The sequence below is a fragment of the Marmota monax genome, unplaced genomic scaffold (genome assembly GCF_021218885.2).
Source record: "Marmota monax isolate L192 unplaced genomic scaffold, Marmota_monax_Labrador192_F-V1.1 WCK01_AAM20220418_F8-fsc00201, whole genome shotgun sequence".
Classification (NCBI taxonomy): domain Eukaryota; kingdom Metazoa; phylum Chordata; class Mammalia; order Rodentia; family Sciuridae; genus Marmota; species Marmota monax.
Window position 1 is genome coordinate 1,786,003 of NW_026695150.1, and position 26,019 is coordinate 1,812,021.

Genomic DNA, 26,019 nt, shown 5'->3' on the forward strand with positions numbered 1-26,019 from the left:
AATGGAGGAACTTTGATGGGACAAAGGGGAGGGTGGGGTGAGGAGGGGGCATAGGGGTAGGAAAGATGGTGAAATGAGATGGACATCATTACCCTAGGTACATTTATGACTGCACTTATGGTGCGATGCTACATCATGTACAACCATAGAAATGTAAAGTTGTGCTGCAGTTGTGTACAATGAATCAAAATACATTCTACTGTCATACATACCTAATTAAAATAAATTTTAAAAATGTAATAAAAACCAAGAAATTTTTAAAAAACAATCAAAAAAGATTAATATGGAGAAATATAAATATTCATAAAAATCTTCATGTGACAATATGGGTGAAAAAAATATATATATATATGATCTTACACAGGGAAATTAAAAAAAATGGTGCCTTACTTGCTATCTTGTTGATCTGTGTGTTCACAGGTTTGAAATTAAGTGGCTTCTGTGACACTCTGGCAAAGTTCTATCAAAGGAATAAATATTGGTAAAAATATACTGACACTGTTCAGAGATTTTAGGATCATCTTTAGAAAATCCAAGTGATTAGCAGAAAATTTACCCAAAGAATATTCTTTACCATGGTTATCTAGATCTGACCCCCAATGCTCAGTAATAACTACTGACAGATGAAATAATTTTTTTAATTTATAGCATTTAATTCTGTTGAATGTTACCTTGTTATTTACTTATTGTAAGCATCTCCCTAATAGAATGAATATTTAAAGAGAAATAAGAATCTTTTATCATATTCATGAATGTACTTCATTACTTAAACTAGCATCTGATTCAGAGTAGATATTTAAAAAATATTTGTTGAATAAGTAAATGAGTGGAAAAACCCAAACCCATATTCACAGAAGCACCAAAACTATAAAATGTCTATGAACAAACCTAGTGAGAAATTTTTGGAATAACGCTAAAAGGGAAATATTAAAATATGAACATATGTTTACTAAACTGTCATGAAGTGAATATACTGCAACCACCTCACAAATAAAGAAAGAGAATATTATCATCACTCAAAAGTACCCACCTTGTGTCCCTTTCTAATTATCACTTTCTTCCTTCTCTTCAAAGTGTAACCAGCATGCTGACTTGTAATCCTTTCATTTAGTTATGCCCACTTTCCAAATTTCTGTAAGTATAACCATACTGTATGTATTCTTTTCTAATTGTCTTCTTTTTTTCCAATTTTGTTTGTAAAATTCTTCTGTTTTGTTGTCATCGCTATGTAGAGTTTTAACTACGTGAACATTCCATAATTTATTTGCATTTACCGTTGCTGCACATTTGGGTTCTGGGGTTGGGCTATCATGAATAATGCTGCTATAAACCTTTGTGTACATGCCTCTGGGGGCCCTGAGCTCACATTTACTTTGGGTGTATACCTCAGGTGGAATTACCAGGTCATCGGTATATATATCTTCGATTTTGATAGTGTCTTTTGATTAGTGAATGTGTATAAATTTTATGTAGTACTATTTGTTAATCTCTACTGTTACTGCAAATGCTTTCATATATTCCATTTATCTCTTCAATCCATTTAGCAAATTTATGGTGCAGAGTAGGAGTCCAGATTTCTTTTTTCTCCTGTGGATGTCCAATGGGATCAGCACAATTTAGTGTAAAGGCCACTCCTTTCTCGTTGTTCTGTAGCAACACTTGTTTTCTTTCTTTTTAAACAAGTATTCACATCTGTACTGATGCTTTTCTGGGTCTCTGTTCTGGCCTATCCTTTGTCAAAACCAGACTGACTTAATTATTTAATAATAACTCTTGCTATCTGAGAGAACAGGTCTTACCTCCGCCTCCTCCTCCTTCAGAAGTGTCTTGGTAACTCCTGGCCTTTGAATATTTCTTATTAATTTGAAGTCAGTGGCTAAATTTTTGAAAAATGAAACCTGTGATTTAGATTGAGTGATTTTGAGAAGATGGATATCTTTATAGTATTGAATCTTCTAAACCATAATTAAAACAAAATAGATTCCTCCAAAATCACATACAAGAGTATGTGATTTTTTTTTTATGTTTTAAATTGACACGTTAAATTGTATGTATTTATTTGGTACAGCATGATTGTGAGTGAGTGTGTGTGTGTGTGTAATAACTAATTATAGCTAATTAACACATACATTATCTTATATAACTTTTTGATACTTTTAAATTGTATATTTTTAAAAATTCTAAAACATATTGCTAGTTTATTAAAATATCTGATTTTTATTTTGATCTTGCATTAAATAATATTGTTAAACTGGCTTTTTAACTCTAAATGTCTCAATTCTTTTGTGAATGATAGTCTGCTTTTTCCTTTTGAATCCTTTTATCTTTTAAACAATTAACTAATTATTTTTTTTTATTTTTTTAAATTTTTTATTGTTGGCTGTTCAAAACATTACATAGTTCTTGATATATCATATTTCACAATTTGATTCAAATGGGTTATGAGCTCCCATTTTTACCCCATATACAGATTGCAGAATCACATCAGTTACACATCCATTGATTTACATATTGCCATACTAGTGTCTGTTGTGTTCTGCTGCCTTTCCTATCCTCTACTATCCCCCCTCCCCTCCCCTCCCCTCCCCTCCCCTCCCCTCCCCTCTTCTCTCTCTGCCCCCTCTACTGACATTCGTTTGTCCCCCTTATATTATTTTTCCCTTTCCCCTCAATTCCTCTTGTATGTACTTTTGTATAACCCTGAGGGTCTCCTTCCATTTCCATGCACTTTCCCTTCTCTCTCCCTTTCCCTCCCACCTCTCATCCCTGTTTAATGTTAATCTTCTTCTCATGCTCTTCATCCCTACTCTGTTCTTAGTTACTCTCCTTATATCAAAGAAGACATTTGGCATTTGTTTTTTAGGGATTGGCTAGCTTCACTTAGCATAATCTGCTCTAATGCCATCCATTTCCCTGTAAATTCTATGATTTTGTCATTTTTTAATGCAGAGTAATACTCCATTGTGTATAAATGCCACATTTTTTTTATCCATTCATCCATTGAAGGGCATCTAGGTTGGTTCCACAGTCTAGCTATTGTGAATTGTGCTGCTATGAACATCGATGTAGCAGTGTCCCTGTAGCATGCTCTTTCTAGGTCTTTAGGGAATTAACTAATTATTTAATTAATTATTTGCCTTATTTTGCTTGCTAGGATGCCTGCTTCAATTCTGAATGAAGGCAGTAATAGTGGGCATATTGTTTTTTGTATGTGTGTATTAATATTTATCAGCCAAAAATCGAACCAAGATTGCAATTCTTTCTTTTGGATTCAATGTATTAACTTTAAATTATTTGAAGTAAAATATTACTGTAATCAAGATTTTATTTTGATCAAGATTTGCATATACAATTAAAATTAATGCATATAAACTTACATTCCAGAAATTCTTAAACTCATATTTAATTTTAATTTTTTTTTTTTTTTTTTTTTTAGTATTGGGAATTGAACCCTGGGCATTTTACCACTGAGCTACATCCTCAGACTCTATGTTTTTGATCACAAAGAGAAAAGTAGTTTTTTTCTCTCTTCATTTCTATTTATAAACTCTATTTAAGGATGCATAAGATGATATGTTTCTTGTTCAATATATAAAAATAACAATCTTCCCACTTAATGGGTTAATTCTAAAAGGCTACAATTTAAGTCCAAAGATCTTGACAAGCCATGAAAAAGTATACCTAAGGGAGGATAATTACAAGAACTGTGGAGGAATTTTGGAAAGCAAGAAACAATGAGGGGCTTGGGCCAGATGTCCAAACGCTTTACCTGAGGTCAGGTGCCCTAGAAACAAAGCAAAGACAATGGTTTTTATTCAGATAATTTTTCTAGGAGGAGGAGATGTTTCTTGGAGAAAAACAGGACAGGGCAAGGGAAAAATGTGAATGGATCATGGGATTTCAGCTGGAAGTCGGCTTCTGGCTGATCCCATGGGAGCAGACTTTGCACTACCAAGTCACACCTGCTGTGAGGGGGTCTTTTCATACCCTCATGCCAACCAGTGGTGCCTGAGGTGTCCCCTGGTTGAGGGGAGGAGTGGTGCGTGGCTTCCAGACAGGTAAGTCCCTTTAGCTGAGAGTCATTGGGCCCAGAAAAGGAAGCTCTGTACTATCAGCCTAAATAGCAACGGTGGCAGATGCAGGGTGATAGGTGCAGGGCTGGGAAAGACACACACACCACATTACCGGCTTGAAGAAGTAAATGCTACAATCAGCATCAGTAACGGACATGCAGAGGTTGCACCAGGACAGGGAGTTATGGGGCAGGGGGGAAATCGTCAGAACTCTGCTTCCGGGACTATCTCCTTTCCTTACTCAGAAGCACAGGAACTATTTTTATGGTTTTAATCACGCACCACTCCTCCCCTCAACCAGGGGACACCTCAGGCATTTAATATTTTCTTCAACTGGGGCAGTTTTACAACCAGAAAGAAGAGACAGATAAAATAGAAGGGTAGTGGGAGCCCAAGATTGGGGTTGTGAAGATTCTGACAGTTAGACTCAGAGAGCATATGGAAGGGGTCTGGGACGGGCTGGAGGGGCTTCAGTGCCCAGCAGGATGGAGCAGGTCCTGGTGATGAAAATAGCTAGTGCACGACCCCTGGAGTGGGCTGCCACAGGAGAGGCAAGGCCAGGTCAGGGAAGCGAGAGGCCATCCACATGGCTGGTGCTGGTGGCACTCAGGGTGGACAGGGAGGCCGGGTGCGGAGCACCCTTGGCCCTATAGTTCGGGAAGGGGCAATACAAGTGTAACTCTCCAAGGGGACATGGAGGCAATGCAAGGAAGAAAGGCTTGGAAAAGCAAGAGCAGGGGGCAGACAAGGAAAGGGGACCTTGCTTCCCCATCCCAAGGTAGTGGTGGCTGTTCCCAGAGAAGACTTTGTGGGACATAGTTGTCCTCAGGGGAAGGCCAGGTTTGTCTGTGAGAAAGGGCCAGGAGGAAAGGCTTCAGAAAAGAACAGAGGGCGCCTGGACAGAGCTATGCAATGAGACAGAGAGGGCCACAGAGAAAGGACAGGGAAGACACAGACTGATAGGAATGTTAAAATACGGAGCATTATTGTCAACGCAAGGATTTCATGCCGTTTTATAAAACTAAGGTCTCTATTTCATTGGCATCCAGGGTTTATTTTATAGCTAAGTGTTAACTCTTTCTACACCTTACTCAATTTGCATATTTCTTAGTGACAACTAGAAAACCCCACAAAGCTAATTGTATACTGCATTGAGTTTACTAAAAAAAATGAAAGGAAACTGAGTATGGAGAGCGGCACCAGCAGGATCCACCCCTAAGGCTGCTCTTCTTCAGGCAACGGGGGAGCGAGATGCCCTTGCTTTTGTTGTTTAGCAACAATGATAAATCTTCACACCCTACTGAGATCTAGACTAATCCAAATGCTGTTTCTTTTAATGAACTAGCAGAGCCAGTGGGGATGCCCCAGGGTTGGCAGGAAAAACTGGAATCTGGAGGTGTAATTTCCTGTGAAGTTTTGTTCTTTAGTAATATTCTTTTCCTAAAATTAGGGAGGTTTTTGGATATTTACACATTATTGGTACGTAACACAGGGTGTGGTGCATCTAGACTCAATAAATATTTATTGAATGAATTGAAATAAATGTTTTAAATTAATGGACAGAATACATGAGAACAAATGTGGTTTTGTGTGGTGTGTGTGTGTGTGTGTGTGTGTGTATGAGAGCCACATGCTCCTTTTTCTGGTCCTTTTCTAGCAAGACATTTTTCATTTTCTTCTTTGCACATGGCATCCCAAAGTAATGCAACTGCAAAAACTAGCTTTATCATGGAGAATGGCTTGTCAGGACATGACTCTGTTCATCTGTGGTAACTCAAGTATGCCTTTAATTCATGTCTTCATCAGACTATATAAACCAGTGGTTCCCAACCTTGGCTGCATAACCCAGTCACCTGGGGTGATACAAATGTGGATGCCTGTAAATATTCCCATTCCAGAGATGCTAGCTCAGGTAGTCTGTTTTTTTTTTTTTTAAGTTCCCTGGGATATTTTAATGTCCTTCCGAGGTGCAAAACGACTGCTCTAAACAGTTATTTCCAGAGGGTCCCCAGTATCACTAGGAATGAAGGCTCCCTCCAGCCTCCACCCGTGGGTCATAATTCATTTGACCTGGATATTCTATTTCTACCCTTAGTCCTTGTTTGGTTTCGAGCTCCTGCTTTAATTCTTGTTTTGTTCTGTGGTTAATTTGGATCTCTTTATGCTCAAGCTCCAAAAAAAAGAACTTCTACCTGTAATCCCAGCTGCTCGGGAGGCTGAGACAGGAAGATTGCAAGTTCAAGGCCAGTCTCAGTAACTGAGTCAGGAGGCCCTAAACAACTCAGTGAGACCTTGTCTCAAAATGAAAACTAAAAAGGTTGGCCACTGGGTTAAATCCCCAGCTACCTCCTGCCCTCATTCCCCCAATTTTTTTTTTTCCTAAAGGATTTTGGAGTTAGAATTTAAACAACTCACTCCCTCTGTGTCTAAAGTGCATACTCTGTGAACTATAGTTGATTCACAGCTGCTCACAACTTCAAGTGAATGACTTCATGGCCAAGAATGAAGATATAAGGAATTAAATCCTCAGTTTTGTCATAAACCTTGCATGATATTTTTATTAGGGAAATTATCATTGAGAAACCAAATGTTGTTTCACTGGAAATACAAACTGTAATGACTAGGGAGAGGCAGAGACAAGAGCTATAAATGAAGGATCTGAGCTGCTCATTTCACATAAGCTTCCTAGTTCCTTGTGCAACCACATCAGTCTCTCCAAGAGCCAGGTAAGTTCTTCTTTTAGCTAACTTAAGACTTCTGTGTTTTGAGAATATGAATGTTTATCAATTTGAAAGAAGTACTTTTTATTGTGCATAGACTTTTCTTTAGGCGGCTTTATTTAATTCTGGCCTGCATGACCATAACAATGTATCTTCATCTTATTTTTTTTAACAATACTTTTATTTTATTTATTTATTTTTATGTGGTGCTGAGGATTGAACCCAGGGCCTCACCATGCTAGACAAGTGCTGTACTGCTGAACCACAATCCCAGCCCTCTTCATCTTGTTTAACCTAAATTAATTCATTTTATTTCTGAGTAAAACCTATGAGGAATTCCTATAGGAAACCTGAGGTTGATATTGAAGACATAACAGTTTTCATAGGATGTCTTAGCAGAGATAAACCTCCCAGCTTCCCAAAATATGTGCATTAATTTATTTTGCATTTATTTTATTCTTGTTTTCGGATTCTTCTTAAAGCCTTTGTTAAATAGTTATAAAGTTGCTGGTGATTAAGAAATGTAAAAAAAAAAGCATGTTCTACTTTTCTGTTAGAGAAATATTAGTTGATCTTTAGAAATTTTTATTATTTTTTGTGCTGGGCATGGAGGTACATGCATAATCCTATACTCAGGAGGCTGAGGCAGGAGGATCCCAAGTTTGAGCCCAGGCTGGGAAACTTAGCAAGACCTTGTCTCAAAATAAAAATAAAAAGGGCAGAGTACCCTAGGATTCAATCCCCAGTTCTGAAAAAAATAAGTGAGATAACAAAAGTAATATTTACCAAACAAGCCTGAAACTATACAGAAAAAAATCAAATAAAAAAAGAAAACCTCCCCGCTCCACCTAATAATCCACTCCTAGAGATGTTTCATTGACCTTCCGTGAAAATTTTACCCAGAGTCAAGTTTTCCTGGAGCTGGGGTTGGAGTTTAAGAGGTCGCTGTTCTCTGGGCTGGATTCTGGCTCAGTTGAGAGACAGACAGCACCAGCTACAGGCAGGAGTCCTGGCTTCGTTGTGGTCCAGGCTGCTTGGACTTGAGGCCAGTGGGGATTCCTCTGCCTCCTGGACCCTGTGTTGCTGCACAGGCTGGGCCTGGGAGGACAGAGCTGGGTTTGCCTGGAGAAGCCAAGCAGGAGGAGGGAGGAGGAGGAGGAGGCGGTGGGGGGCAGAGCAGGCAGGTTCTGACAGAGAACAAGAGAGAATTAAACCATTAAGGCGTTAACTGCGAGCTACTAGATGGTGTCAGACTCCAGGTGACTCACGTCTTCCATCAGGAGAGGCCAACAGAAGGGTAAGAGGTAGCCAGCCATGACCTGGACCCAGAGGGTGAGAATCCCCATTTTCTGGGTCAATGCAGGGAGAGTTCCCGTGGCACCCAGCAGTTCAGTCCACTGACTGCTGTTGCTGTTCTAGATCTCACGGAAACCAAAACCGCCATGGAGTCGCTCAGTGCCGCAAACATTCATCTGGGGCTTGATCTTCTCAAAGAAATGAGGAAAACAAACGATGGCAACATCTTCTTTTCCCCCGTGGGCATCTCAACTGCCATTGGCATGCTCCTCCTGGGGACACGAGGAGCCACAGCCTCCCAGTTACAGAAGGTAGGGGCTGCCTTTGCTTTCCACGCACAGGTTGTGTCTGGGGACCAGCCTTCGAGAATCACCTTGAAAACACGCTCATCTCTACCTGTAAGCCAGGAGCAAAGCCCGTGAAGACAGGGAGGAATTTCAGGTCCATCAGGGAAGTTCTCTGCCCTCTCCAAATGCCATCACGCCATCTGCTCCTTGATGCTTGACATTCCTTTGGGTGGGGGCTGCGTGAGTGGCCTGTCCAAGTCACTACTCTCATAATTCAAGATAGAACCTGAAAAGCAAAAAACTATTGGGAGAAGTGACATCATCATCACCTGACATAAATGACACCAAAGACGAATGCATGAACGAATACGTGCAAAGGCTGCTCTGAAGGGGTCAGGGGCAACCTAGACCTTCTTATGACCTTAGCAAGGGGATAAATGTCACCTGTATCCATGGAGGTCTTTTAAACAAGCATCCACTTTCCCCTGACTGATTGTTTGTGAGGTTTTCTCTGTTCTGACCACTGCAATATTTTCTCCCCATCAGGTATTTTATTCTGAAAAAGACACAGAAATCTCCAGAAAAGAGGTTGAAGAAAAAGAGGTGGGACACATGCTTTATAATCGTCAGTTTGGTTACTTATTAGGTGTGGGATCACTGGGGAAAAGGCGTGGGAAAAGCATGAAAGAGGAAACATCTCACACTTACTATTATCAAGCAATAATAATCACTGTAGGTAAATGATGTTGCTGGCTGTATTCATCCATTTTTTTGTGGTTATAACAAAATAACTGAGGCTGAATAAGTTATAAAGAAAGGAATTTCTTTATTTAGCTCACAATTTTAGAAGCTGAAAATCCACATTGGGTGGCTCCATCTGTTTGGCTTCTAGTGATAACCCCTTCTATGCATTACAATGAGGTGGATAAGGAGAATAGAAACTGTTGCATGCAGAAAGGACCAAGTTTGCAGGCTGACCTTGCTTCATAACCAACCCACTCTCAAGAGTACTAATTCGCTTTGTGAGACTAGCATTGATCTTTTCTGAGGGCAGTGCCTCAAGCAGTCTAACCACTTCTCACTGGGTCTCTTTAGTGTTCCACCACCTCTTAATATCACTGCACTGGGGACTAAGCCTCCAGCTCGTGAACTCCTAGGGGACAAACCACTTCAGAGCCAGCACTAGATTATACAACAACAATAAACACTTAATATTAAGAAGAAGCATTAATGAACAATGACCTCTGTGAGCGCTATTGGGCTGAAGAGCCCTCAGAGCAGAATGGATGGGTTTTGGAATTAAACACGTTTGGGTTCAAGTGCTGGCTCAGGCACTTAAGAACTATGCTACTTTGAACGAGTCATTTATCTTCTTTGGCCCTCTGTGTAGTAGCAGTAGAGGATCTGGAAAACACTGCGAACTCACCGGTGGTGGTGGTAGTAGCAGGTGAGACTATCACTGAATTTCATTCATGTTTTGGAACTTATTTAAAAAAAATATTAGCACAGGACCATTGATCTCCTGGAGTCTCCCCAGCTTCAGTATTCTAGCATGCCTTGCCCAGTCTGCCCAAGTATGGGGAAGGATGATGGCCATTAGGTCAGGGATGATCAGAGCTATCAGGAAGGGCACGACTGCTCTGATGGCAGTCGGTAGTCCAGCCCCCTGCCTTCGGAAAATCCACTCAAATCAGTAGCACTATGAGCTGTTCATTTCATAATCTCAAAAGGTAGGTTGATTGTGTGGCTCATTTGCAAGGACGGAGAGTCAGGCTTCCTTCCAGGGTTTGCTCAATAGGGTTAGGTCAGGCGGCTGATAGGCTGTGCACTCAGCTGAGGCATGCAGTTGTTTCCAGAGCACATTCCCTCCCAAGCACCACAGTCCCTGGAGAACCTTTATGTCAATTAGGCAAAGACACGTTGCCTTGAGAGATGCCCCTCTCCATGGTGAAGGGCTTGGTGGCCGGGTGGGAGTCGAATCCCAGGTTTGTGTGGACACAACCCATACGACCCTGTGAGGCAGCTCTGTCCCTTCTCCAGGATTATTTCGGGAGCCACAGAGGTATGTGGAAGAGTGGAATTGCTGATCAAAAGGATATTAAGACAGGAACACATAGTAGGGGCCATGGACTCTGATCTCATGAATAGATGGAGAAACAGATAAGCAAAGTGATTTGCCCAGAGACAGGCTTGACGTGTACCATTTGATTACCACGTGAAGTCAGAGTATTCTGAACCTTGCTTTTAAACACTGATGATAAAATCTGAAGACATATTTACAAAGGCATAGGGAATAATCCAAGTAACACCCTCTAATTCCACCTCCCAGTATAAAAAACATACTATTACTAAATTCCCTGGTGCCTCCTAAGTACCTTCTCCGAGCACAGCCCCTGGTCTCCTGAGAGGGGAGTTCTGCTGCCTTGAATTAGGTGTTCATCATTCCCATATACTAGCGATTTCATTGCGTGTAGACTTTTTTGTTCATTATTCTTTTGAATAACTTGTTTTGTATTCAGCATTATGTTTACAAGATTCGACTATATTAGGTGGATATTTGTAGCCCCAGTTGATTCATTTTCACAGGTCTTTACTGATTTGTTCTACTGATGGGGACTGACTTCCTTCCTTCCTTCTTTCCTTCCTCCTTCTTACTATAAACGATGCTGAAGTGACCCTTGTCAGCTCCCTAGTTTGCCAGAGTGAGGGTTTGTCTAGTCCTAAGCTAAGCCGAAGTGGGGCCATTCAAGTGGCTGTTGAACACTTGAAATGCATTTAGTTTGAATTGAGATGAACTCTAGGTGTAAAATACATGTGGGATTTGAAGAGCTTAGTATGAGAAATGAATTATTATTTTATATATGTATCATCTGAAAGTAACATATGATATTTATCATATATTAATATGCAATTAATTTCATATAATTAATTACATGTAATTGACAATATGCAATTGATATACAATTAGTAATTATATATTAATCAATATGTAATTGATATTTTGTACTGTTTTGGAACATTTTTGTCACCTAGGAAAGAAATGCCCAAACCATGAGTAGTTGTTCTCCATGGGTCCCCCACCCCATCACCTAATCTCCACCCTGGGCAGTCACTAATCTACTTTCAGTGTTCAAACATTTGCTTATTCAGGACATTTTTTTTTTCCTTTTTTCTGTTTTTTTACATTCCTCCTCTCTAACTATAATTACATATCCTTTGGCCAACATCCCTCTTTCCTTTCCTCCCCTTAAACACCTAAGCCATTCTACTCTCTACTTCTGTGAGAGCAACATTTTTGAATTCCACATATGAGTGAGATCATGCAGCATTTGTCTTTCTGTGTTTGTCTTATTTCACATAATAGTCTCCAGGTTCTTTCATATTGTCATGAGTGACAGAATTTCATTCTTTTTATGGCTTAATATTATTTCACTGTGTATATATACCGTGTATTATTTATCCATTCATCTGTTTCTTCTTACTTTCAAAAACATGGTTACTAGAGAATTTAAGATCATATATGTGTCTCACTTTTGTGGCTTACCCTATATTTCTATTGAATATAATGTGAACCTGAGCAGCACAGTGTTTAGTTTTATTAAATATTACTAAATTGTTTGCCAAGGGGATTGTACCATACTTATACTCCTCAGCAGGGTATACAAGTTCATTTTATACGATTGTGACTTAAAATCCTCCTGACTTTACAATTCCCAGTCATCTGTAACATATATCTATATTATCTGTCTCTACTGGTGTTCATATGACGTTTGCTTTGTTAATTAAGTGAATTATATCAATAGAATTTCTAATGGTAAGACATTTGTTCAGTTGTGAAATAACCAACTTGGTCATGGTATTTTAAAAATTATACATTGTTGGATTGAACTTGCTAACATTTTGTTAGGAGTTTATAAATGACATCATTTGGCAACATTTTTATTGTATTGTTCTTGTTCAGTTTTGGTATCAAAGTAACACTAGATTCTTAAAATGTGGATTATTTCCTCTTTTTCTGTTCTCTGAAAAAAATTATATAATTCAGAAATTCATCTAATTTCTTGGGTAGAATTTGAATTAAAACTCTTTGGCCTAGTTTTTTTTTTAATTAGAGAATTTCTTTAATCAGACATATTTTGATTCCCTTCTCATTTTTCTTTTTGTGCATTTTATAGATATTTTCTTTTTTTTAAAGGGTAATATTTTATTGTATGGATACACCACATTTCTTTATTCATTCATTCGTTAATGTATATTTGCATTGTTTCTTTTTTTATTAGTTGCTCAAAACATTACAATGATCTTGACATATCATATATCATACATTTGATTCAAATGGGGTATGAATTCTTAATTTTTCCATGTGTACAGATTCTGGATCACATTGGTTATATTTTCTTTATGGTTCTCATTGCAATTACATAATACAACAATCTATTATTTTAAGCTGATAACCACTTAACTTCAATCACATGTAAAACTGTTACTTTACATCTCTGTCTCTTTCTCCTTTAGTGTATCAATGACACAATTTACCTCTTTTTATATTGTATATTTATCAACAGATTTATGATTAATTTTATGCTTAAAAAATTCCACATCACATTTAAAAGTGGTTTGTGCAGATATATTTTGATGCTATAGGATCTTACATTTATATATATACTTTTACCAGGAAACTTTATGTTTTCATAGGGTTTGTTGCTCTTTATCATCCTTTTGCTTAAACTTGAAAGACTCCATTCTGCATTTCTTGTAGGCCAAGTCTGGTGGTGATAAAGTCCCCCAGATTTTGTTTATCTGGGAATGTCTTAATTTCTCATTGGTTTTTGAAGGACAGTTTTGCTGGAGATACTATGGTTGATTTCTTTTAATATCAAATATATTATCTCACTTCTTAATAGTCTTGAAGGTTTTGCTGAAAAATCCTCTCGTAATTGAATCAAAGCTTCCTTATATGTTGCAAGTTGCTTTTCTTTTGCTGCCTTCAAGATTCTCCCTTTGTGACTTTTGACAGTTTGGTCATGTTGTGCTGCAGTAGAGATCTCTTAAGCTTCATCCTAGTTGGAGTTTTTAGTTTTTTTTCTTTTTAATTTTTCTTTTAGTTGTTGATGGACCTTTATTTTATTCATTTAAGTATATGCAGTGCTGAGAATCGAACCCAGCGCCTCAAACATGCAAGACAAGCACTCCACCACTGAGCCACAACCCCAGCCCATAGTGGGAATTTTTTGAGTTTCATACTCATATATCCATTTGTTTCTTCAGATTTGTAGCCATTATTTCTACCAACAGACTGACGGAATTTTCTCTTTTTTTTCCTTCTTTGGCTCCCATGATGTGTGTGTTGTTCCACTTAATAAAGTTCCATAAATGCCTTAGGCTCTCTTCACTTTTCTTCATTTTCCCTACCTCTCCTCTGTACTGGTGATTTTGAATGACCTGACTTTCAGCTCACAGGCTCTTTATTCTGCCTGGTCAAGGCTGCTGTTGAGTTTCCCTAGTGATTTTCTTCAATTCAGCTTTGGTATTCTTCAGTTCCAGCATTTGTTTGGTTTTTCTTCATCATTTCCATCTTTTTGTCAATATTATCATTTGGTCCATGCACTGTTTTCCTGACTGTGTTTAGTGGCCTCTCTGTGCTCTGTTCTAATTTATTGAGTGTCCTCCTGCTGGTTATTTTGAAAATTCTGTCAGGTAATTCATCTAACTTTTTCTTAAAAAAAAACTTTTTTTTTCAGTTGTAGATGAACATAATCCCTTTATTTTATTTGTTTATTCATATGTGGTGCTGAGGATTGAACCCAGGGACTCATGCGGGCGAGGCAAGTATTCTACCCCTGAGCCACAACCCCAGTCCCATCTATCTCTATATCTTCTAGGTCAGTTTTTGGAGATTGTTTCATTGATTGAGTTTTTCTCTCTTGTTTTTTGTATTCCTTGCTATCTTTTGTTAGTTTTTGGCATTTGAAAAATTAGCCACCTCTCCTATGGTCTGCTTTAGTATATGGAGTACCTCCTTCAATTAGAGATTCTAGAGACCCTCAAATATTTTCAGGGGACTTCTCAACCTTGTGACATAATCTGTAAGAGGTTTGTTGTTTTTTTTAGTTGGAGCGCCCTGTGCTGCCTTTCTGTGCTACTGCAGACTCTACTGGCCTTTCTGTTCCCAGGTGCAAACAGGTCATCCATTTCAAAACTAAAATGCCCTCTCTTTGCATCCACTGTGATTTTAAGCAGACAGATATCACTAAACAGGCAATGAGACCATTCTCCTCTTTGTTCCAGAGATGTGTTCGGGGTTAGCTGGCCCTGCCATGGAACACACTTCAACCCTCAATCAGAAAATGGATGGATTCTGTAGGAAATGTCCAGAAAAGCTGATTGTCTCCCAGAGACAGTGATAAATCTCATTTTAGTTCTATGTGTAGTTCTGAAAAATGGCTACTTATTCCATCTTATCCACTGTCTGTCTAGAACAGAAATTTCTAAACTCTGGTAGATAAGAATTATCTGGTGGGAATTATCTACTTCTCTTAGGTGCCTGGAGTGTCATGGGCAGATAAAAACAGTGTATAAAACATAGTAGACAATTGAGACCAAAAATGCAACCTGAGTCAGAAAAGAAAGACCTGTGGTGTTGGGCTGGTGGACAACGCTTCTCTGTGGAGCTGAGACTTGTCATGACTTACAGAATCATATGATTCATGTAGAAGCTAACTGACATCTAGGGGCCACAGGGAACCCACAGATTGCACTCAAGGGTGCCCACCTGAGGGGAAGACCCAGTAGCTGAATCCTCTTGAAGGAGAATCTAGGTTTGCCTTTGCCCAGATAACCTATTGAGTTTTTGTCTTGATTTTCAAGATTGAGAATACAGAAGAGATCCATCACCAATTCCAACAGGTTTTGACTGAAATAAGCAAACTCACTAATGATTATGAACTGAACTTAGCCAACAGGCTGTTTGGAGAAAAAACATTCCTCTTCCTTCAAGTAAGTTTTGCTGTGTCCACCACATCTGTGAGTGTTAGTTTGAATGGCCAAGTGACCATCAGGACTGTGGGTCCTGGGGGTGTGTCTCCTAAGTTGGCTGCTTGGCTTTACCCATATCATTGATGGTCTGTGCCCCAGACATTTATTTTTAACTCTGGCATTCTGAGCATGATTTTTGCCTTAATCCTCTTGCATCTGCATAAAATTGTGTGTGGAGGCATTTAAAGTGATTTTCCAGGGAATTCAATGTTTTTTTTTTTTTTTTTTAACCTTAATCATCCTAATCAACTGGTACTTTTATTTAGACCTGTTGGTAATTGACAAATTGACTATTAAACTCCTCTCTATATCTTTCCTGTTTTTCCTAAAGAAATACTTAGATTATGTTGAAAAATATTACCATGCATCTCTGGAACCTGTTGATTTTATAAATGAAGCTGATGAAAGTCGAAAGAAGATTAATTCCTGGGTTGAAAGTCAAACAAATGGTAGAGTATGGGGGGTCGTTGGTCATACAAAGACTTCTTGACTGTCTTCTGTGAGTGAAGCCCTGGGCTTGGTTCTGCATGGGAGCCAGGTGGACACTCTGGGAGGGGCTTGAGATGGGTTTTGCAGGGTTGAACAGGCAGGGCTGGGCGTAAGGGGAGGACACTGCAGATAGTGAAATGGACACAGCAAATGGGGAGACTCAAGGGGAACCAAGGAGGGGACCGTAGGAAGCGGCTGTGTGGAGACCCTTGGAGGACTCTTTGCGCACGGCTGTGTATTAGAGTACCATTGGGGTTCCTGGACCTGGGCTCCTGCCTCTCTTGAGTATATTCTTTCCTGCATATCAGAACATCTCTGTTTGTGTCTGGGTCCCCAAGTGCAAATGTCACAGAGAGTTCCCTTTCCCTTTGTTACATGAGAAGCACACAGCTCTCCATCAAGACCTGTCTCTGCTACCTACAGCTGGGGCCACCTGGGCCTCATCTCCACTTGGGCATCATTCAGGGATGATACAATGCTCAGTCCCATCTACATCAGAGAATTGGATGAATTCCTCTCCCCATTATCCCCTTCTCATTCCCTAGTATGGGTCAAAAACACGAGAAATACTGGAAAGAAAAGTTAATGTGGAGATTCACTTTGGGAAACAATAGCTGATATTTAGCATTTTTTATTCCATTTGTCAGGGAGATTGCTGTTATTACAGAATGCGCCTCTTTTTCATGCTTCATTTAAAGAAAGAAACTTAAAATAATCAGAATATAAGGGTCTTTCAAAAGATTGGCTGAACAGTGTTTTCAGAATGTAGTGTGGGATGGACTGAACCCAGAGCCCAAAATATCAGTTCCATTTTTCATAGAATAAACAATCTCTCAACCTCAGGTGGGAGCCATATTGACTAGGGAAGAACAGTTGCACACCAAGTGCTTATGATGTGCCAGATAGTGTTTGAGGCTTTCTACATATTAAGTCACTGACTCCTTCCAACAACCCTGTGAGGCAGGTTTTATTCCTATTTTACAGATGTGGAAACTGAGGCACAGAGAGCTTAAATAACTTGCCCAAGATTCCTCAGCTGATAAGAGGCAGAACTGGATGCCATCAGAGGCAATCTGACCCCAGAGCCGGGACTCTTAACCATCAACCTCAATTTATCCAGTGGGATAAATAGGCGATGGGCAGAGTGACAACCTCCCCACCGATTCTGCAGAGAACGCATGTCGGCAAGGCCTTCAGGTGCTGACCTGGCTGAATTTTCAGTAATCAGTCAAGGCTGTCTGCTTCCTATCTGCCACACATACCATCTTTGATCTGGAAGATGGACCAATCTTTCCTTTTTTTTTCTGTTTGCAGAAAAAATCAAGGACCTGTTTCCAGATGGCTCTCTTAGTAGCTCTACCAAGTTGGTGCTGATAAACACAGTTTATTTTAAAGGACAGTGGGATAGGGAATTTAATAAAGAAAATACCAAGGAAGAAGAATTTTGGCTGAATAAGGTATGGTTCTTTATTTACGTGATGTGCTTTCACATGGAGTATAAGATCTGAAGTCATATTTGAGCAAACATACACTGATGGCAAATGCCCTTCTGTGACTGATCTTTAGCATCATTATTATCTGAATACTTCAGTGAGCTAGCTTGTTGCCTGTGCCTTTGTCTAATGCCTTTTGACATCCTATGCTCTGTTAACTTGTTGCAGAATACAAGTAAGTCTGTGTGGATGATGGAACAGCACCATTCTTTTAGTTTCGTTTTCCTGGAGGACTTGGAGGCCAAAATCGTGGGGATTCCGTATAAAAACAATGACCTCAGCATGTTTGTGCTTCTACCCAACGACATAGAGGGTCTGGAGAAGGTAAACCCCTTGGTCCCTACTGTGCTTTCCTTTCCTAAGTTTTTGCTCCCAACACTTGTGCTCCAGGAGTCTGGAAGCAGGTGTCTGAGTAGCAGCTGGTGCCTGGTGGTGTACACTAGATCATTTCTCCCTCTCTGCAGCCACAGTGGAGCTCTGCAGGGGAACACTAAATGGTATCAGGCTCACTGGGAATAACCAGTATTCAGATTTTTTGGGGGTGAGCTAAAATGAACATTTAGGATTCAGTAAGAGTTCTAAAGATTCCACGACATGGATCCTTTTCTTGGAAAAAAAAATCACATACACTCATTTACAGCAAATTTTCACCCACTTTGCAGTAAAACGTGAATGTGGCTAATGTCCTGAGTTCTGGACATCAGGAAGGCTTCCTTTCAAATCCCTATTCCTTTAGTAGCTTTCTGACCACGGACCCTTCTTACCTTTCTTGAATCTCAATGTTTTCCCAGGCATAAATCAGGCTTCATGGTGCTTAATATGTAATGTTGTATGATTAGGGAGATGGAGCCTTGAATGGGTGGAGGGTATAGAAAGCACTCAATAAATGGTAGCTGCTGCATGGTTAAATACCAGATTTAGTCTGTGCTGTGAAACTTTGCTAGTACCATTATAAGATGGAAATATTTTGGGAGAGCCAAGTGGCAATATGTATGAGTTCTTTAAGAGTATTCATTCTCATATTTAAAAATGTCAGTTATGAGAATTTCCCTAAGGAAATAATTCACAAGATAAAAATTGCCCTTCTGAGTCAAATCAGTAATTTCAGCATTGAATACATTAGGATACCCAGGTAGAAATTCATAGTACCTACCATTTTTAATATTTGCAGTATGTATCAGCATCTTTCATAATGCCTGGTACATACTAATGTTTGTAAAGTGAATGAAGAGATGAAATGTATCAGTTTGATGGGAATATTTTCTAGTAATTTGAAGGTATTTAGGGGAGATATGCAATAGAGTGAAAAACTTAAATTACATAAAGTAGACATTCACTGTGATTGTAACTGTGTAAATATATGTGCACATATAAGGACTGGAGGAATTGGTAAAAAATGAAATACGTATCAAGTTGCTAGAATAAGACATGACTTATTTTTAATCTTTAAAAATTCAATAAATGGTATTGAGTTTTCCCACATACACAGATAATTTAAGGAGAGAAATAGAAATGCCTGCTATATAGTGACAGCAGCAGGGTAAAATGAAGTTTCACCTGTATTTAATTATGAAAACTATTCATTTCTGATACAAATCAGTACCTTGCCGTTTTAAATTTTTATCTACAATCATGCCAATCTGCTTTCCTCCCCCCTCTTAAAAAACAGATTACAGATCAAGTCACTCCTGAGCAATTGATAGAGTGGACCAGGCCGGAGCTTATGGAGGTCAGGAACGTGAACTTGCGCTTGCCCAGGCTGGTGGTGGAGGGCAGTTATGAGCTGGAGCCGGTCCTGGCAGCCCTGGGGCTGCGCGCGGCCTTCAGCGAGAGCGACGCCGACTTCTCGGGGATGTGCGCGCGCTCGGGGCTGCAGGCGCAGAGGTTCCTGCACCGGTCCTTCGTGCAGGTCACCGAGGAAGGCGCGGAGGCCACGGCGGCCACCGGCATAGGTTACATGGTCTCATCGGCCGGGGGCTGTGAGCAAGTCCACTGCGATCACCCCTTCCTGTTCTTCATCAGGCACCGCGGGTCCGACAGTGTCCTCTTCTTTGGCAGATTTTCTTCTCCCTAAGAAAGTCGCGGCCAAGACCTTGGAGATCAGGAAGCAGTGTTGGGGCAGCGGTAGGATCCTGGAAACCGTCTGTGTCTTGAGCTGCTGGCCTTCCAATCCGAACATTAAACCGGTGATTTAATGACGTAATAATGTGTATTTATGACTTTCCTTGAAGGTGAAAGTCCTTTTGTTTGTGCCCTGCAGAATGTGAATCAGACCCAAACTCCTTGATACTCCCAGGGGTTTCCTTTGGAAGTAAATGAACTTCTTGTAAAGTCTTGTGCATCAGTGGGGAGAAGGGGTATCTTGGATAAAGAGAGTGGATTCTTCTTGGGATTTTAGGGTTCTCTTTGGTTCCAGTATTTTGGCATATTATACAAGTAAAATACGACAATCATTCAATGTGTGCATTCCTTGTTTCTTTTCAGCAGATATTGTGTAAACTGCATACAGCGGAGGGAACTTAGAAACACATTAGGGAAAGGTAAATTAAAATGCAAAAGCCAGAGCAAAATGAAATAATATTCCAGAGAGAGAGAGAGAGAGAGAGAGAGAGAGAGAGAGAGAGAGAGGGAGAGAGAGGATTCCCTTGTTTTCACCTTCCAGTCAAACATAATCCACTGTTATGTTCCATAAACATTTTGATATTGGAAATGCATGTAATAAATTGAGGAGATAAATGTTGCAGCCATCAGTACTCCTACATTGTCATTTTTTTTTTTTTTTTTTAGGTTTTGGAAAGTAAAAACTTGAAAAAACTTTTAGAAGACTAGCTGTCCCCATTTATGTATCTCTGTTATATTTTTAGTGAGACATAAGTATTACCCAATGTTTTTTTTTTTTTTTTTGTAGTTCTGGGGACTAAATCCAGCTCCTCTTACATAACAGGTAAACACTCTACCATTGGGCTCCATCCCTGGTCAACAAATGTTTTTTTTTTTTTTTTTTTTTAAGATTCTTTTAAAAAAACTTGGAATCTTTTCCTGGTGCTCTTCATTGTAAGCTTGTTTTACTTTTATCAGTTTTTAGTTAGATCACCTTACTGACTTATTTTTCAACAGTCTTGTTGAACTATAAATTACATACCATAAAATTCATGTACATTGTAAACTACAGCTAACTGATTTTTGGTAAATTCCCAGAGTTGTGCATCCATCACCAAATCTAGGTTTGGAAGATCTCCATTACCCCTAAAGCACTTTCCTCATGGCTGTTTCCATTCCCAGCCCTAGGCAGTTACTTATTGGTTTTCTACGTTTATAATTTTTTCCTACATTTCATATAAATGGAACTATACAACGTACATTTTGTGTGTCTTCCTTCGTTTGCATAATGTGTTTGAGTTTTATCCTTTTTGAGCAGGTATTGATGCTTTTAAAAATTATTAGTACATTTTAACTACACAGAATAATGGAGTTCATTGTGGCATGCATCGATTCTTAATGCATTTTTATTGCTGAATATTGTTCTGTTTTGTAGAAAAGAGGCATTTATTTATCTAGACACCAGCTCATGAACCTTTGGCTTGGTCCCACTCATTGCCATTATGAGTTATGAACATTTGTGTACAGGTCTTTGTGTGAATGTAGGTTTTTGTTTCTTTTGGGTCTATTCCTAAGGGTGTCACTGTAGGGTCATATGAAAATTTGTTTAGCTTTACAGAAACTGTAAACTGTTTTCCAGTGTTTGTATTGCTTTACATTCCCACCAGTAATGTATGAAGTTCTAGTGTCTCTACATCCCTACCAACATCAGTGTTTTTATGATTACAGTCCTTCTAATGGGTGAAGGTGGTATTGATTGATATTTCCGTGATTAATCAAGTTCATCATTTTTATGTTAGTTATTGGCCAGTTGTATGCCTTCTTATAATCTAATCATTTGTTTATTTTAAAATTAAGTAATTTGTCTTCTTCCTGTATTATTGAATTAAAGACATTTTTATATACTTTGGCTATAAGTCCTTTATCAAATCTATGATGTATAAATATTTCTTCACAGTCTGTGGTTTCTTTTAGTTTTAATATTAAATTAAATTAAAAAATTAAATTAAATTAAATGTTATTTTTCATATTATTTAAAAATATAAATAATATTTTTATTTATAATAATAATAGTTTTTAAAGATATAATTTACATATCACAAAATTTCTAATTTAATGTGCATAATTCAGTGGTGGGTACATTCACAGAGTCATGCAGTAGAAACATTTGTTATCTAATTTTAAAACATTTCTAATCCTCCACAAAGAAACTCCATATCCACTAACCATGATTCCCAGTTCCTCCCTGCTCCAACTCATGGAAATCATGATTCTACTGTCTATTTCTCTGGATTTGCCTATTCTGGACATGTTATATTAATGTCATAATTTTTCATTTAGCACAATACATTCAAAGTCCATCTAAGATGTAGTATGACTTAATATGTCATTCTTTTTTAATTTTATAATTTTTAGATGTTGATGGACCTTTACTTTATTCATTTATTTATATGTGGTGCTGAGAATCGAACCCAGTGCCTCACACTTGCTGGGCAAGTACTCTACCACTGAGCCACAACCCCATCCCAGTATGTCATTTTTTACTGTTGCTAATAATACTTTGTGCAGATATGTCAGATTGTGTGTATTTGATCATCAGTTAATAAACATTTGTGTTTGACTTTTTGGCTCTTAAGAATAATACTGCTAAGAATACTTTGTGTATAACTTTTTGTAAGAATGTCTACACTTAGGAGTGGAATTGCTGGGTAATATGCTATTTTTATGTGTTTCATTTTGAGGAGCTGCTAAATTGCTTCCAGTGTAGCTGCAACATTTTACAACCCCAGGGCAATGTATCAGCACTCCAGTTTCTCTGCATATTTTTCTCCCCTTCCCTTCCCTTCCCTTCCCTTCCCTTCTCTTCCCCTTCCCTTACTTCTCCTTCCCTTATCCCCTTATCCCTTCTCCTTCTCCTCTCTCCCTCCCCCACCCCGCCTCTGGAGAGATTTATTAAATTTATAAACTAATTTAGGGAGATCAGATGTATTTCTGGTTTTGAGTTTTTCTGTCCTGGAGCATAGTACGTCATTTCATCTGTATCTACTTTTATGTCTTTCAGGAATGTTTTCTGATTTCTCATATGGCTTTTGGATGTTCCCTTTTGAGCCTATACCTGGGCATTTTTTCCTTTTGGCTGTCATAAATGGCATCTTCCATTTCTATGTACAGTTAATTGAATAATGAATTTGTTTTATGGTTGATTCCAGATCTTTTTTGATAATTTTGATGATTAAATTTCTGGTCTCTTGTGGGCTGAAGATTTGGAATTCATGGAAAGCTGTCAAGGTGAGTTCTGAAAAAACCTTCTCCAGTCTGTTGCTAGTGTGACTACCCAGTACCACAGCAGCACCTCTATGAACCCCAGCACCTTGGTCCCAAGCAGCGTGATTACTACAAAGAATGGAGTGTTTTGAAAGACAGCTTTTCCATGCATTAGGTAGGTGTGTAAACAAATGGCACACACCTGTAATCCCAGTGACTGGGGAGGGTGAGGAAGTAGGATTACAGGTTTGAAGACAGTGCCAGCAACTTAACAAAGCTCTGTCTCAAACAAACAAACAAACAAAAAATAACAAAAAAGAGCACTGAGGATGAAGTTCAGGTGTAAAGCACCCCTGAGTTGAATTCCCAGTACCAAAATAAACCAGAAGGAGTTTGCAATCTGCTCTGTGGAAGAAAAACAGGTGGTTCTGGAAAGATGAAGAATCCAGGTGAAAGGGTTTTCACAGCCAGGTTGCGACAATCCAGTCACCTAAATACCTATGGTTAGTTAAAACAGGTTGTGTCTTTAAAGACCATGGGTTATTGTTGGTGTGAATGTAGATGGATGCAGTCATTGTAGAAAATGGCATGGAGGCTCTGCGGAGATAAAAAATGGTACTACTGTAGGACCCAGCAGCTCCTCTTTGGGGTATAAACTGAGGGGAATGAAATTACCACCTTCAGAAGATACCTGCACTCCCATGTTCATGGCAACCTCAGATGAGCACCTCTTCCCCGCCTATTTAAAAAGGCAGGGAGGAAAGAGAGGAGTGATTCATCGGAGCTGTTAGTAATAAGCCTTTAGGAAGCGCAGTGACTCAAAATGCAATAGGGATGGGCCAGCAGGTACACAGACACCGAGGGCTGTTGCCAACCACAGCTCCAGTCCAGGCCTTTATTGGCATTTTCCCACCAGCCACAGACATGGGGCCTCTTCAGTCCATATCCCCAAGGTCTCTTTCACTGGGCTTACAAGGGGATCTGGGCATCTTTGTGAGTGGTAAAAGGTTGATATTAGAAAAAAGCCAGGAGATACAGTTGGGTAACATGCTATTTGGCAAAAGCAGAGAAGCTTCTGCTTAAATCCAATCTGAGTGCTAACTGGTGCTAATCTGGTAAATTGCCAATCATAGAAAAACAGGTCCTCAGCTGGTCACATGGCCCATGCCTGCCCAATCATGGTACCCATTCAGCCACACAATTTGCCCAGGGATGTGGAAATGGGTCCTGGAACTTCATGTAGACATGAGAGAGAAGTTGTCTTTCTTTGAGGTAATAAAAGGAGAAAATCTGAGAATTAAAGCTTAAGAAAATTTCAACGTGAATAATGGTTTTCAAATAAATCTCTTGTTCTCATTTGAGATGATATATGAATTAATGGTTCAAATTTGTTTCAAAATAGTTAAGCTTGGTAAGAATTCAGTGCAGTTGATCACATTATATGCCTCAGAATATATTTAGAAATGAACACAAACTCATCTGAATGACTTCTGAGCTCCAAGAATAGAGGAGGGAGAAAAAGACCCACATGACTGAGAATCAGTTCTTCATTTCTGCAGTCAGTTGGGACAATGGAGTTTTGACTTCTATGGTGATGAATCACATTGATAGAAGTATTTGGGTCAGATGTAAACTACTGCCTATGTTACATTCTTTGGAAACTCTCAGCTTCTGAGAAGAGGGCAGAGTGGCTGAAGGACTGGGTTGTTGTTGTGGGTAATGACAGAGATCTAACAGGGAGATGCTTCTGAGTGAGTTCTCTGAAATCAGATTACCTGAATTTGACTGCCAGTTCTACCACATATTAGCTGTGTGACTTTGAGCAACCATACAACCTTCTCTATCACAATTCCACATCTGTAAAACACAGTGATTACCCAATAAAATAGTTACTTACTGACCTGTTTTGGAGATTAAATAAAACTTTTTTTGTGCTTAAGAAAATGCCTAGTATTTAATAAATGCTCAATAAATATGAACTGCTGCCCTTTCTCCTTCTCTCTACTCTTGCTTGACATCTTCTTGATCTTCATTCCCCTGTTATTGTTTACAGTAGTTGAATATAATAGTTTCATCAGTTTACTTCCCATCAGGAAAGAATTGACATATTTAACTGGGATTTTCAACAACAACTATACCTTTTATGTGGTATTATTTTAGATTTACAGGAAAGTTGCAGATACTACATGGATTTCCTTATACCCATTCCCAGTTTCTGTTTTCCCTAATTACTATGGTACACTTGGAAAATCTAAGAAACCAACATTGGTGCATCACTGTGGCAAGCAGAATTCCAAGATGGTGCCTAAGATTGAAGGGCCCTCATTGGTGTACACACACTTTCTCCTGGTTATCTCATCAAACTCTAATGTAGGTGTTGCTGGGAAGGGACTTTGGGAAAGTCAAGAAGATCCTTGGTCAACTGATCTTAAGATGGGGAAATTATCAGAGTGGACCTGGCCTAATCACGGGAGACCTTTTAGTCTTGGTCTATATATCAGAGGCAGGCAAGTCAGAGAGATGCAGTACCTGAGAGGGATTTGGCAAGACTGAAATTCTCTTATCCAACTTTAAGGTGGAAGGTGCCCTGAAGCAAGACTCTGACAGCAGTCTCCAGTTCTGGGAGATCTGCTGTTGGCAGCCAACAAGGAAACTAAAACCTCTTTCCTGCAACTGCAGAAAAATGGACCCCAAGGAGCTTGGAGTGTGTTCTTCCCCAGGCCTCTAGAGGGAGCACAGTTCCCGAATATCCTGATTTCAGCTGAGCAAGACAAAGGGCAGAGAACTTGGTTGCAATGTGCCTGGACTTCAGACCTCTAGAACTGTGGGCTAGAAAAAGCATGGTAATTTCTTATGTAGTGATAGGGAACTATAGCTATCACGTTTCGTTGCACTGCAGACTTCATTCAGATGTTACCTTTGTTTTCCTCATGAATGTGCCTTTCTGTTGTAAGATACAGTTCAAGATATAACAACATATTAAGTTATCATGTGTTAGGTTCCTGAGTCTATGACAGTTTCTCCAACTCCTCGTTTTTCATGACCTAAGGAATTTTGAAAGGTACTGTCTTAAATGTGTCTGATTAATTTTCTCAAGATTAGTGGAAAATTTGTAAGAAATCTGTAAGAAACTGCCCAGGTATCCTCCAAAGGGGACATTGTATCATTTTCCATTCCTAGCAGCAATGTACATCTTCACAAGGTTGAATCTGGTCAACCTTTGCCGTCATGCTGGAATCCTCAGCAAAATTCTAACTTTTAC

At 39.2% G+C, this 26,019-nt stretch overlaps 1 protein-coding gene across 2 annotated transcripts; it reads left to right on the plus strand.

Annotated features, from left to right (window-relative positions):
- The first annotated feature begins 6,585 nt into the window (after window positions 1-6,585).
- On the plus strand, window positions 6,586-20,044 carry Serpinb13 (serpin family B member 13). 2 transcript variants are annotated; one of them, XM_046428211.2, is made up of 8 exons: window positions 6,586-6,799; window positions 8,213-8,400; window positions 8,923-8,979; window positions 15,244-15,372; window positions 15,743-15,860; window positions 17,215-17,357; window positions 17,562-17,717; window positions 19,063-20,044. In XM_046428211.2, the coding sequence occupies exons 2-8, from the start codon at window positions 8,236-8,238 to the stop codon at window positions 19,465-19,467; spliced, it is 1,173 nt and encodes a 390-aa protein (XP_046284167.1). In that variant the 5' UTR covers window positions 6,586-6,799; window positions 8,213-8,235; the 3' UTR covers window positions 19,468-20,044. The 2 variants fall into 2 exon arrangements, with proteins under 2 accessions (XP_046284167.1, XP_046284168.1); XM_046428212.2 differs by lacking the exons at window positions 6,586-6,799; window positions 8,213-8,400; window positions 8,923-8,979; window positions 15,244-15,372 and adding an exon at window positions 16,885-17,097.
- The last annotated feature ends 5,975 nt before the right edge of the window (window positions 20,045-26,019 follow it).

Bases quoted from the DNA above. Each gene is read 5' to 3' on its own strand.
- Serpinb13 (XM_046428211.2), top strand. From the start codon at position 8,236: ATGGAGTCGCTCAGTGCCGCAAACATTCATCTGGGGCTTGATCTTCTC. The intron at 15,373-15,742 runs GTAAGTTTTGCT...TTTTTCCTAAAG, and splicing joins AAACATTCCTCTTCCTTCAA to AAATACTTAGATTATGTTGA. The intron at 17,718-19,062 runs GTAAACCCCTTG...CTTAAAAAACAG, and splicing joins ACATAGAGGGTCTGGAGAAG to ATTACAGATCAAGTCACTCC.